At 43.8% G+C, this 13,717-nt stretch overlaps 1 protein-coding gene across 1 annotated transcript; it reads left to right on the forward strand.

Annotated features, from left to right (window-relative positions):
* The first annotated feature begins 1,503 nt into the window (after positions 1–1,503).
* On the forward strand, positions 1,504–11,515 carry nr2f1a (nuclear receptor subfamily 2, group F, member 1a). Its single transcript, XM_084054024.1, has 3 exons — positions 1,504–2,847; positions 4,485–5,012; positions 10,160–11,515. Exons 1-3 carry the CDS (start codon positions 2,391–2,393, stop codon positions 10,432–10,434), a joined length of 1,260 nt encoding a protein of 419 aa, XP_083910150.1. The 5' UTR covers positions 1,504–2,390; the 3' UTR covers positions 10,435–11,515.
* The last annotated feature ends 2,202 nt before the right edge of the window (positions 11,516–13,717 follow it).

The following is a 13,717-nucleotide window of genomic DNA, read 5'->3' on the forward strand; positions in this document are numbered from 1 at the left end:
GTTTGTTCCCACAAAGCTATAATGTAATGTGTTATATCAAAACTACAATGCTGTACGGCTGTGTTTTTGCCACGCATAGCCTATTTTGCACTGATTTGGAACATTATACGCGCAGCATATTTTACTGTTTAAAACTGGCAGCACGTATAACAAGCCAGAATGTCAATGTTTTGTGGGACTGTTGATATTAGTTGTTTGAATTTATAGCTTCTATTTATTGTTCTTTATGTTTGTTTTTCTTCCATAATTTTACATATATATTTTTAAGCTGATTGTTTTTTTTTTTTGTCGTAGAAACTCCGGGATCTATCCGCATTAACATATATACGAAAATCCACAGCATAATTATTTTTGTCATTTTTTTTCATACATAAGTTTTCTGTTGCAATCCATGCTTGATGACGGTGTGAGAGGCTGTAATTGTACATCGTACGCTAGATGGCAGCGCGATCCAGACATTTTTGAGCTGGAGAGGCAGCAAAGCCGCTGGATAAACCCACATACAAAAAGCCCCGGAATCCCCGTGCAATTTTCAAACAACTTCACATGATTTTGAATTATTGTCATTATTAAGACATAACGTGACACCCATTCAGTGATCGGGGAGGACCGTTGGACCCTCCGCGATTATTGAATGTGCCTTATTTGGACGTGTAATTCAGAGATGTTTCTGCAGCCCTCGCTACACACCGCATCCCCGTGTTAAGTCTTATTATGCATCATTCTCTCCCTTTTGCCATTTCGCCGCTTATCACTCACTTTTGCACTAAACTGATTTTGTAACGGCGAGAATGCAACGATTACGCGCGACGCTTATTATACCGCAATGCGCATGCTAAACCAATAATACATGTGTAATAAAAAAAAGACAACATCCACGGTATATAGAACAATAATGATATCCCTGGCATTCACAATAAGGATATATAATAACAGTTCAACACAAACCATTTCAAACTTTGGGGGGAAATTCTGGGGGTCCCTTTTTCGCTGCATGCGCTATGGTTTGTTTATTTCCCGTGCGTAAAGCTTTGTCCCCGCTGTTACCCCCAGCTTTTCGGCTATTATTCTATCCCGGTTTTCTTCCTCCTTTTTTGTTTTTTTGGTGACAATAGACGGCCCATACTAATCAGGTTTCAAAGTAAATAGCAGCGCGGGGCGAGCAGCTCAATGTAAATGGTGCTTGTCAGAGGAGCCCCTAGTCGTAGGTAGCAAAGGAACTAGGACTCTAACCAATGGAGAGAAAGAGGCTTGGCTAACCTTAGCCTCCCATTTTCTCTCTCTCTCTCTCTCTCTCTCTCTCTCTCTCTCTCTCTCTCTCTCTCTCTCTCTCTCTCTCTCTCTCTCTCTCTCTCTCTCTCCCCCCCCCCCTCAATGCAGGGCTCTGGCCAGTCAGTCGCCTTTGATTATCAGTTGCCAGCAGCCCCTCTCTTGGCTCCTTGACACGAGCACCATATAAGGCGCAGCGATCTCCATAGAAACGTGTCAGTTTCAATAGTAGTGTCAAAGTTCACTATATACAGACATTCGCGCAGATCCCCCCGTTTCGGAAACATTGCTCCGCTGCTGGTCCTCCCGTTTAAAGCGCAGCATTCATTTTTTGGGGGTCTCTCTCGCTCTCTCTCTCCTCTTGCTCCGGCTTCTTGCATATTCTATTAGTTGTTGTTTTTTTTTTTTTTTCCTTCTTCCTTTTTATCTTTTCGCCGTTCGTCTCCATTCCTGTCGGGGAGGCGAAACTACATGGACACTTATTCGGCGGCGACGCGGTTTTTTTTTTTCTTTCACTGGGGGCGAGATGAGGTTTATTTAAGAATATAGATGTAAAAAATCCAGCTCTTCAGTTTTTTCCTCCCCTCCTAACGGCGAAGACGGGAGTCTAAAGGAGAGAGAGGAAGAAAAGAGAAAGGAATTTATTTCTCCGCAGCACTTCTTTGGGATCGGCGTGTCTTTCAGAGAGAAAGATTTTATGCTCGTTTCTACGTCCATGTGAATCGGCCGCTGCCTCCCTTTGTGGCTATTTTATACCAAACTGCAATTTGTTAACGTTCTGGTTCGGGGCTTTTTCTACAAGATCAACGATTCCTGAATGGCTGACTGCAATTTACCTTGGAACTGGCCTCCCGATACTTGCCTCTCCTGATCGGGTGCCTTATATTCTATGATCGCCTCCTCTGTTTTTGAATGTATTGATCGCGTTTGTTTCTACTCGCTTCTATACCCTACTGTGTGAGATCGGCGTGTTGCTCCGGGTTTGACTTTGCACCGCAGCCCGTTGTCTCTTTTTGTTGAGGGTCTTCGATCGCTTCGGGTTTTTTTCTTCCCTTCCTCTCCAACGGGTTCATAAACCACCAGCGATCATTTCGCTCTATAGCACTTTCCGGGGCCGAGATATGGCAATGGTAGTCAGCGTCTGGCGAGATCCGCAGGAAGACGTGGCCGGAGGAGGACCTCCAAGCGGCGGCCCCAACAACCCAGCAGCGCAGCCGGCGAGGGAGCAGCAGCAGACGGCGTCGGCGGCGCCGCACACCCCGCAGACCCCGAGTCAGCCGGGACCCCCGTCGACGCCGGGGGTCAACGCCGGGGACAACCAGAGCAACCAGAAGAGCCAGAACTCCGGGAACCAGGCGCAGCACATAGAATGTGTGGTGTGCGGAGACAAGTCGAGCGGAAAGCACTACGGCCAGTTCACCTGCGAGGGATGCAAAAGTTTCTTCAAGAGGAGCGTGCGGAGGAACTTAACGTACACGTGTCGCGCCAATAGGAACTGTCCCATTGACCAGCACCACCGGAACCAGTGCCAATACTGTCGGCTGAAGAAATGTTTAAAAGTGGGCATGCGGCGGGAAGGTGAATATATTTTTCTAATGCCACCAGTGATTAGGTCTACTGCATCCATCCTAGTAGCAGACGGGTAGGGGCTGCCATGTTGCATTAAGGTCACAGACACACAGGCTATATATGACTGACTGGGCAATAGTACCGCAGTCTGATCCGTCCATGTTTTCACAAGGGAATGTTTTGCACGAGTGATCCGCTCTTTCTGCTCAAATATACATAATATATATGAGACTGGAGAGAGAGGGTATAAAAAGGGACACTCAGCGGCTCTATACGCCTGTATGTTCAGGCCGTACGAACAAAATCACTACTTATTATAGCCTGCGATTTTTATTTAATTATTTCATATTTTTTTGTCACAGTCTAATCCATAAGACATTGGGGGTCTATAGCCAGACGGGTCTTACAAGGCGGAATGTGTGTGTATGCGTGTGTCAGTGAGTGAGTGAGTGAGCGTGTGTGTGTAGTCCATGCGCGTGCTCGCGCGTGCGTTCTACTAATAGACACTTCCATAATGTGCAGCTTGCTAATTTATAATAAATCGTGTAGTATAGGCCCACGGTTCGTGTGCGGTTATTGGTGTGAACAGACGCTACTACTCTCCCTCCAGCTCCATATGCTGACTAGACATCTCCTCACAGTGAATAATGCCATGAAGTTGTGCAGGGCTTCATTGTTTCTGCCCTGTGTGTGTGCATCAAAGGCCGTTAACTTTCCCTCCTAGTCAAGTCTTTCATCGCTAAAACGCGCAAAAAATATCCCTGCTTTAAAATCGGTTTATTTGCGCGCATACGTGTGTGCTATAGCCCACAATGTGCAATGAATTTTAGCCAAGGGCTATATATTAATATTTAATTGATAATGTCACATAGGCTACAATATAGCGATTAGGGTTTTCTTTCGAGTGAGCTACTGAAGAGGATAAAATTTGTAAACACGTTTGCGCTCAGTGGTAATTATCAGTCAGAATTGTAATGTGTTTTGACGCATTTGTGGAATATTAACACAAATCAAAACGCTGATAAATCCAATAGTAGAGCAGCATAAATAGCCTACCGCACGCATCGTTGATAATTAAGCACGGCCTTCAAATGCCCCTATGGTGTAGGCTACGATTGGGCAAATCGTGGTAGGCGAATGTTAGGTCACATAAAAATTGCATATAGACGTGTCTGTGTATGAAAGTGTGTGTGTGTGTGTGTGTGTGTGTGTGTGTGTGTGTGTGTGTGTGTGTGTGTGTGTGTGTGTGTGTGTGTGTGTGTGTGTGTGTGTGTGTGTGTGTGTGTGTGTGTGTGTGTGTGTGTGTGTGTGTGTGTGTGACTTTTAATTTGCACATACATATCTATCCATAAAAAAAACATGGTATAAGCCCTACTCGAATGCAAAGGGACAGTGCAGTTATGTTTTTTGTATATGTTTATGTTGTCTATAGAATTATTCGGTACAGTAACATAGGCCTACACACACACACAGCATACCCAGCTGTGGATAAAGCTTGTTTGGATTTTGATGTTTAATGCAAGCCCCTTTCCTCTGCAAGCAGAGAGAGAAAACAACACTATAGCCAGGCTTTATGCTTGTATTACATAAACAATGTTTATCGGTCCTGGATGCACATTTCCTCTCCCTCTCTTTCTTTTTGTCAGCGGTTCAGCGAGGACGAATGCCCCCAACCCAACCGAACCCTGGCCAATATGCGCTGACGAACGGCGACCCCCTGAACGGCCACTGCTATCTGTCCGGATACATCTCGTTGCTGCTGCGGGCCGAGCCCTACCCGACGTCCCGCTACGGGAGCCAGTGCATGCAGCCCAACAACATCATGGGCATCGAGAACATCTGCGAGCTGGCGGCCCGCTTGCTCTTCAGCGCCGTGGAGTGGGCGAGAAACATCCCGTTCTTCCCCGACCTGCAGATCACCGACCAGGTGTCGCTGCTCAGGCTGACGTGGAGCGAGTTGTTTGTGCTTAACGCGGCCCAGTGCTCCATGCCGCTGCATGTGGCCCCGCTGCTGGCCGCGGCGGGCCTGCACGCCTCGCCGATGTCCGCGGACCGCGTCGTGGCTTTCATGGACCACATTCGGATCTTCCAGGAGCAAGTGGAGAAGCTCAAGGCCCTGCACGTGGACTCGGCGGAGTACAGCTGCATCAAGGCGATAGTACTTTTCACATCAGGTGGGTGTCCAAGTCCAAGTCCCCTTGTCCCGCTGCTGTAACATGAAAGTGAGGCCTAGTCACACACAGTGTATGTTATGTATGGGGCATGAGAGGCAGACGGCGGCAGTTATTACTTAGCTATTACACAGTATGTGTATGTATGGCCAGAGAGGCAGACGGCGGCAGTTATGGGGAAAATAGCCGATCTACAAGTTCACAATGCGTCGCGATGTGACGCATTGTGAGCTTGTAGATCTGCTATTTTCAAAAGATTTTATTATACATTTGAAAACTTGTGAAATGGCACATTCTGCATAATGAGTATACTTTTTAGTACTTAAATACATTTTGACACCAACACTTTTGTACTTTTACTCCAAGTCAATTTCTTATGGGATAAAAACGCATCAGGCGTTAAGAACATGGCTGTCTGTCTGGTATATTATGGGCTACTCATTGCTATGGCGCTGTTCTGACAACAGCTTGCTGCATATCCACTTGCATACATTTTCATGTCACTCACAGCCACAGCATAAGACGAGTAAACAAATCCAGATTTAAAGTATAGGCCCAGTTAAACGCGTTTGAAGGCGAGCTTATATTGGAGACTTCCACCCGTACCGGTGCATTTAACATATTTCACATAATTGTCATCTAAACATTTTTTTTGGCACACTTTTTGGGTGCCGATGTTGCCGATAAGCTGACATCCATAAAAACTGTATTTTCGAGACTTGGAACAGGTGTCAAATAATTATGCGTAAAGATAAAATAGCGGGTGATTTGTTGGGACGTGACAGCTGATGTATTTATGACTTGTGGCGCATGCTTTTATCCTTGTTTTGCGTTGCACAAACACGTGTCATGGGAGGACAGGAAATAATCCCCAGCATGCCGACATCAAAGAATAACTGCTGAAGTTGACTAATACGTCATCGTATCCATGTCTATAGTACACAGACAGCAGCGCTACATCCACCATAGGCTATGGATGGATTTGAAGATTAATCTTTGGCCAATTAATTAATTAATTGATCATTGGATAATACATGTTGCTCTTGTCATTGCTCGTGAAAGTCAGAATAATTAATTTCCAAAAGTATAACTCACAGACGATAGTGTAATCGGTGGCTGACCAGACCATGGGCAAAGAATGTCCTTATTTACTCTGGAGTGTAATTTAGCTGGTATTTTTGGGTTGAGTGTGGACACTTGCTCCCATTAGCCCTAAATGTGCATGGAAGGTCGACATAAAGACGCCCAGAGGTCCGCTTATAGGCCCAAAAACTACTTGCCCCATGTCTCGACCACATAAGCAGGCTAATACATTAAAACCTATCACCAAAATTACATTACACCGTGGGATAATTACTACAATTAGACGGGATTCTGAATAAATAGGGATTTGTATTTTATTTTGGGTAATTTTAATTAAAAAAAATTGAAATACTTCTCCCAAAGTCGATATATACCTAGAAAGCATGCAGCAGCATTACACAGTGCTGACAGAGACCTCACACATCACATAATGTAGCCTAGGGTTGTTTTGATTCCTCCTCCACTGATATATTTACTTATATCAATATTTTAGGAGTCTAGAACCTCACCCAAATATTCAATTGCGTATGATATGATATGATATGATATGATATGATATGATAAGATATTATATATATATATATATATATTATATTATATTATATTAGCCTATATTATATTATATTATCACCTTATCACCCACAATGTATGACATGCTTTGCAATATAGCTAAACTCCTAAGTTTGAGTGTGAACTTGTTTTGACTCTTATGTAAAAAAAAAAAAAAAAAAAAAAAGAGGGCTAGAGGAAGTGTTTTACTCAAAGCTATTAAAGCGCCCTCAGCCCTTCCATTTTCTCTTCTCTGGCGAATAGACCATTACTATGGAGCTCTGCTCCGTCTCATGAGGACGGCTCTCTCTCTCTTTAATTTTAGATATTTTTAACTTTCTAGAGGCGTAATAATTAAATTTCAGATTTTGGACGTGGCAGCTAATTTGACACGGCGTAGCTATACTTAAATGACACACCAAGTAAAACTACATTTTCGGTTAAAAAAAGAGAAAAGAATGAAGAAGAACTTTGAATAAAAATGTCGTTACTTAAATGAATTGCCCACCAGCCTGCCTAAAACACACGGTGTGTAACCGCATGCAAAGCTTATACCTTACTCTTTTGCAGTGTTTCGGCAATTCGTCCAATTATCCCAAAACCAGAGACTTAACGCAGATAATAACACTTTATTTGTTTTCTGAAAGAGATCGTTTAGTTAGGCTGCGTGATAAGCTATAATATAAGTGGTGTTGTGTGTGCCCTGCCAGCCAAAGGACCAGCGTGGATTTACTTTGCAATAACCTGAGATTTGTGAGTGTTTTGACGCACTCATTGAAAGTGATCTGGCCAAATGTAATTCTTTCATAGCTCGTCGTATAATATATTATAATACAATATAATTGTCTCACATATCGGTGCATATAGCCTACGAGTGTGCCAACCTGCCAATCTATCAGATACATGGTTGTATCGATTGTGAACTTGCAAACTATCCCCCCCATCATGGGGGGGTGTGGGGGGGGGGGGGGGGGGGTAGTTTGCAAGTTCACAATCGATGGGGGCCCCATATTTGAGCGTGTTGATGTAGTGATATGCACGGGTGTGCACGGGTGTGCACGGGTGACGGGCTGCACAGGCAGGCGTTGTGTGTGTGTGGGGGAGCTATGGGGGTGATTATATACGTAGATCTCTTTTGACACACATTCAAGTGCGCCCCCCATAGTCCCTGCAATGCCTTGAACTCTATATGCTTGTATCGCAGTGCATCTCACTCACAAGTATGGCTATTCTATTAGTTTGCAAGAGATTTTTTTCTCTCTTCTCTTTTTCTTTTTCTTTAATTCATTTCAATCCTATTGATTGTTGTGTGTGTGTATATTGAAAGGGGGGAGTCGGGGGTGTGGGGGACACTCATCGTTAATCCAAGCTGATTTGCATACATGGGGCCTGGTCGGCCGGACTAAGGTCATAGTAAATCACCCCGAGAAGAACTCAGCGTTGCCCCCACGCAGGTCCGCGAGTTCATAAGGTTATTGTGTCTGGCCATAGTGAGTTATAGCCCTGAGAAATCACGATTAGACTTAAAAGCCTCTCGGATAGTACTATTGTCCGGTGTTTAATGTATTAGGACTTGAAAACCGAGGCTATATCTCTCTTGGGCAGTATATAGCCACAACACTAGCACAGCTTAATATACAGAACCGGATCGGCTGTAGTATTAAGCTCATTGGCATATGGCCGTTATACGTAAGACTCCTATATGTATAACGGCCATATGTATAACGGTCCTATATGTATTATAACGGTCATGTATGAACGATCTATACTAACAGCCTGGCCTCCTCCTACACAACCGTTTACGGCTTTTCTCCCCCAACGAGACACGAATGCCGGTGGATTGTGTGATAAACAGTGTTCTTGATAACGTGCAAAAACATATCGTGAGACATGAACTTTATGTCTTTAATGTCTGTATTCGTGGCGTGGGCTGCATTATACTATAGGCTAACACTAACACACAACCCCCGACTGTGTTGTACGAAAAGAGAACACATTTTTGCACGTGTTGTGTGCATTTTTACGTTCTTTTTGCGTGACTATTGACTTCACCCCTCCTGCTAATAAATTTGATTGCTTCCAGGGGTCTTTCCTGGGCTCCGTTCGAGAGAGAGAGAGAAAGAAAAAAAAACAGGGCCAAGAACGGTCTATTGAGAAAAGAGAGCCGGGCGAAATGACTTAACACAGCTTTACTGAAAGTAATTAGGTCACATTACATCCAGTGTAATTTCAGATTCATCAGTGTCGTTTATGTTTCCTTATACTTGAATCCCCTGAGCCCAGACGTCACGAGTATATAGTGGCCTTCAGGCCTATTAGCCCACCTTTCGCCCTTCATGCTCCCGTGTTCGAGGCTCCGTATACGAGGCTATATAGCAAGTGGTTCCCAAACTTTTTGTCTCAAGACCCATAATAAGAGAAATTAGACGTTTGCCCGGCCGAGGCACCCAAACTATAGTGAAAATAGCAGATCTACAAGCTCACAATGCAGGGCAGAGCGTTATTTTTCCACTATTACTTAGATGTTTTCTTTATGTAATCATGGGATTTATTTATTTTGTTTTATTTATGAAATACTTTTGAAATATGTTGGCATTCATGTAATTGATTAAACGTTTTTTTAATGGAAGACACAAAAAAGGGGATATTATTTACTCACGACCCATAACATGGGTCCCGAGCCACTGTTTGGGAAACAGTGGACTATTAGCGCCGTTTTTAGTGCCCTTTTCACCGCAGAATATCCCCTGTCTGACTGCTGTGTGAGCGGTGACAGGATAGGTGGGCACTAGGGATATCTGGGCACCTCGACGTGAAAGTGGCTATTTTGTCCAAAATGTAAAAAAAATACAATATTTGGAAAATGAAAGTAAAGTAAAGAATACATGATTAGAACATGCTTAAACATTCCACAATTAAGGTCTGATATTTGTACAATTGCTACAAATTGCTACAAAACCTGTAGCCTACATCCAGTCATTTTGGGGCATATCAACAAGAAGTTGAAGGATATAATTAAGTCTGATAATGATGCACCATGCATGTTCACATCATGTATACTTTTCTAAAGACCATTCTTCAAATATATATGTATTTTTTAACATTTTGGACAAAATAGCCAATTTTACATCGAGGTGCCCAGATGTCCCTATTAGTGCCCACCACCTATCCTGCATATCCACTCATGGGTGTGAGCACCAGGCTGGGCATATCCTCGCCTGTGCGGTGGTGCATTCATTCCCCCCACTTCAGCAGAGGAGCGCCCGGTGTTTATTCTGCATGACAGTCCCCCTCAGTCAGCGTGATGTAGCATGTTTGGGCAGCGGTGTTTGTTCTTTCCACTTTGTCAATAACACACACGTAACGCTGATGTTGAATGATAACCAGAGTGTGTGTGTCTCCCTCTCTCCCTTTTCTTTCTCTCTCTCTCTCTCTCTCTCTCTCTCTCTCTCTCTCTCTCTCTCTCTCTCTCTCTCTCTCTCTCTCTCTCCCTCTCTCTTTTGGGGTCTGCCGTGCAGACGCTTGCGGCCTGTCAGACGCGGCTCACATCGAGAGCCTTCAGGAGAAGTCCCAGTGTGCCCTGGAGGAGTACGTGAGGAGCCAGTACCCCAACCAGCCCAGCCGCTTCGGGAAGCTCCTGCTGCGGCTGCCCTCGCTGCGCACCGTCTCCTCGTCGGTGATCGAGCAGCTGTTTTTCGTCCGCTTGGTAGGTAAAACTCCTATTGAAACGCTCATCAGGGATATGCTATTGTCCGGGAGCAGCTTCAACTGGCCTTACATGTCCATCCAATGATCCTAATGAGAGAGAGAGAAAAATGGACCAAAATTCAGCATCCCCCCTACTACCCCCCCTCTCCCCCTACTCCCCCCGAACCCACCCAACACCCTCACCTCCACACAAGAAGACTATATATAGGACCTTTTTCTGAGAAACGTGGAAGACATATGACTTTTTATTTTCTTCTCTTTTTTGTCTTCTGGGACTGAGATGGAATACATTATGTACAGAAAAATATGGAACTTGGGACTTACTTTACACCCCTGTGTAAATCCACTCTCCTCTTCAAGAACAATACTCTTCATTTTGTAAAATACTAGTCTTTATTTTCCTTTTTTTTTTGTAAAAAAAAATACAAATAAAATGAAAAACATCATATGCGCAGTAAGTAAAAAAAAAAGATAAATCAAGACTTAGCGGGAATATTATGTTTCCAAGCAATTATAAGAAATGTCCTGTGTCTATGTACCTCTCTGTTTTGTATTTTTTCTGGTTCCAAACCAGGGTTTCTGTGATTCTATACTAATAATTTTTTGATATAACCTTTTTGCTTCTTATAATGAGTGCGATATATGTTGTCGAAGAGCTATGTTCTCCAAGAATTAAAATTGAAGTGAGAAATTAAGAAAGGAAAAAGGAAAAGAAAAAGAAAAAAACAACAAGAAAAAAAAATAAAGACAAATTTAGACAAATAAGAAACAGTCTAATCGCTATGACAATATCACCAACTGATGGTTGAACTTGATTCTACGTATGGACCTGTCACTGCAGAGAACACTCACCTCCTTGGACATTTTAACGGAGCGAGGCGGAGAGAGAGGGACGCCCACTTACCCCTCTCCTCCCTCGGCCACATGGGTTGTGTCTGTGTTGGAGTCGATCATCAGTCAAAGAGGAGAGACGTGAAAAATCAAAAGCACTTTTAATATATCATTTCAAAAATACATTTTTGTTTGTTTCGTCTTGAAAAAAAGATTTTCATTGTTTCTTGAATTTTATTGGTTGTTGCCTTTTCGATTTTGCTTAAAACTCCATGATGCAGCTTTTTGCAGAACGGTCGGGTGATGAGTTGTGTGATGGTGACTGTACTATTAAAAAACAAATAGGCAACAATGGTCTCATTCTCAAGCATTTTCATGTCAGCAAATGTACAAGACGCTATTTTTAATAGCAAGGTCCACATGCAATTAGAGATAATCTGCTAGTTTTACTGTAACGTCCCAGTTTTCCATAAGGTGTTCGAGGCTACCCCACTTACACACACAGTAAAATCCTGATTGTTAATTTAACTCCGATAGTGTACAAATGGACCCGGAATGGTTCATCTCGGAGTTCAGTTAACACTCATATACTGTGTATAGGCTACTGATAAACGTATAGCACCTTATATATTAGGCTGCCTATACCTGACAACCACACCACGATTCAAAAGTCACCCTCGGCCTGTATTGCAATGGTTCTCACAGTGGGGTCCGGGGACCCCCGGGGGTCCTTGGGGGGATTCCAGGGGGTCCCCAGCTAAGGTAGTTAATATAGCGTCACAAACATTTTAACCACTTTATCCATTTATACGTTGGCTATTCAAGAATAGTAGACAAGCTCACAGCGCTGCGAGCTTACATCTGTTATTTTTGAAAATCAATAATTATTCTGAGATTTAGATTTTTTTTTAACACAAATCTTCTCTTTTGGAGGTCCCTGGCACAAAAATATTTCAGATGGGAGAAAATACATATCATTGTGGGGGTCCTTGACACGAAAAGGTTTGACAACCACTGCTCTATTGCACCCAACCCAGTGACAAGATAGAAGTCACGCTGTTAAACGCGGTGATTACTCAATGGGTAAACATCATACTGCCTCCCGTTTAACGGACGCGCTGACATAACTGCCCATATGAGCACAAAAGGAGAGAGAGGGGGCTATAAGTATGTAGTGGAGGTCTCTCTGCCTGCCATGCCTGCCTGCCTGGCTGCCTCAGAGCGCATTAATGTTTCATATTTTTCCCAGACAACATGAGCCCCTTCTAGCTTATACCTCCCGTGGCTTAATCAAGGTGATTCTCCATTCTCTCTCTGTCTCACACACACACACACACACACACACACACACACACGCACACGCACACGCACACGCACACGCACACGCACACGCACAAACCAAACAATATTCTCTCTCCTCCTCCTTTAAAAACCTCCACCTTGATAGTGCATGTGCCTCAATATTGATGTTGTAGGCTATAGGCGTCGTTTGGCAAAGGGTTGGGCCTAGGCTTGCAAAAGCCGCTGTGATGCGCGTGATCAATCTGGAAAATGTATTTTACAGCATGTAAGCCAGTCGATAGGAACACCGAATGTGATGCATTGTGTTGGAATAGAGAAGAGAGAGGGAGAGAGAGAGAGAGAGAGAGAGAGAGAGAGAGAGAGAGAGAGAGAGAGAGAGAGAGAGAGAGAGAGAGAGAGAGGGAGAGAGAGACAAATGAGAAGGTAAACGTGTGTGTGTGTGTGTGTGTGTGTGTGTGTGTGTGTGTGTGTGTGTGTGTGTGTGTGTGTGTGTGTGTGTGTGTGTGTGTGTGTGTGTGTGTGTGTGTGTGTGTGTGTGTGTGTGTGTGTGTGTGTGTTGGTGCGAGAGAGAGAGAGAGAGAGAGAGAGAGAGAGAGAGAAAGGAGAACAGACATGCGGCCTTGGTTTGTCTGATACATTTAGAATGTAATGACTACATCGATAATGTGCTAGATGAGTTACATAGAATGTATTCTTTTTTTCCTTCTCGCCTGGGTCTGACTGGCTCGCTCTTCTTTTGTCTCCTCACACACATGACGTGGAGTATATGCCCAGTTATGAAGCTGTATCTCTATATAACTGATCCACTGTCACTAATGAGGCTCAAATATAGACAGGTTTTGCTTTCTTGAAGGTTATAGACATCGGTTGGTGTTAAGAAGGTGGACAAAATGGGCTTTTACTTCTGCTAATTGTTAAATTAATGCAGGCCTATTTATTTCCATCTCCATCTCCATTACACGACGTGCTTGTCGTGTGTGATATTATTGTATAGTGTGATATTACTATCGTCATCTGACTGAATGGTTGAGGAGGACATGGGGGTCTTCTTGAGTTGTGCATGGTGGGCTGTCTGCTGCAGCAGGGTCTTGTCTTGTGCATTATGTTTATATTTCTGCACAGATCGCCACGTTTATGTCTCCCTAAAGCTTGGGGGAGGGGTACCCGGGTACCCACCGGCTGTTGTTTTATTTGTTCGTGTGTTGGCTGCACCATTCTTACACAATTAGTGTGCT

The sequence above is a fragment of the Gymnoscopelus microlampas genome (assembly GCF_963454915.1).
Source record: "Gymnoscopelus microlampas genome assembly, chromosome: 4".
NCBI classification, from domain to species: domain Eukaryota; kingdom Metazoa; phylum Chordata; class Actinopteri; order Myctophiformes; family Myctophidae; genus Gymnoscopelus; species Gymnoscopelus microlampas.

Coding starts and splice junctions, on each gene's coding strand:
- nr2f1a (XM_084054024.1), top strand. CDS start 2,391: ATGGCAATGGTAGTCAGCGTCTGGCGAGATCCGCAGGAAGACGTGGCC. Junction 2,848..4,484: donor AGTGGGCATGCGGCGGGAAG/GTGAATATATTT, acceptor TCTTTTTGTCAG/CGGTTCAGCGAGGACGAATG. Junction 5,013..10,159: donor GATAGTACTTTTCACATCAG/GTGGGTGTCCAA, acceptor TCTGCCGTGCAG/ACGCTTGCGGCCTGTCAGAC.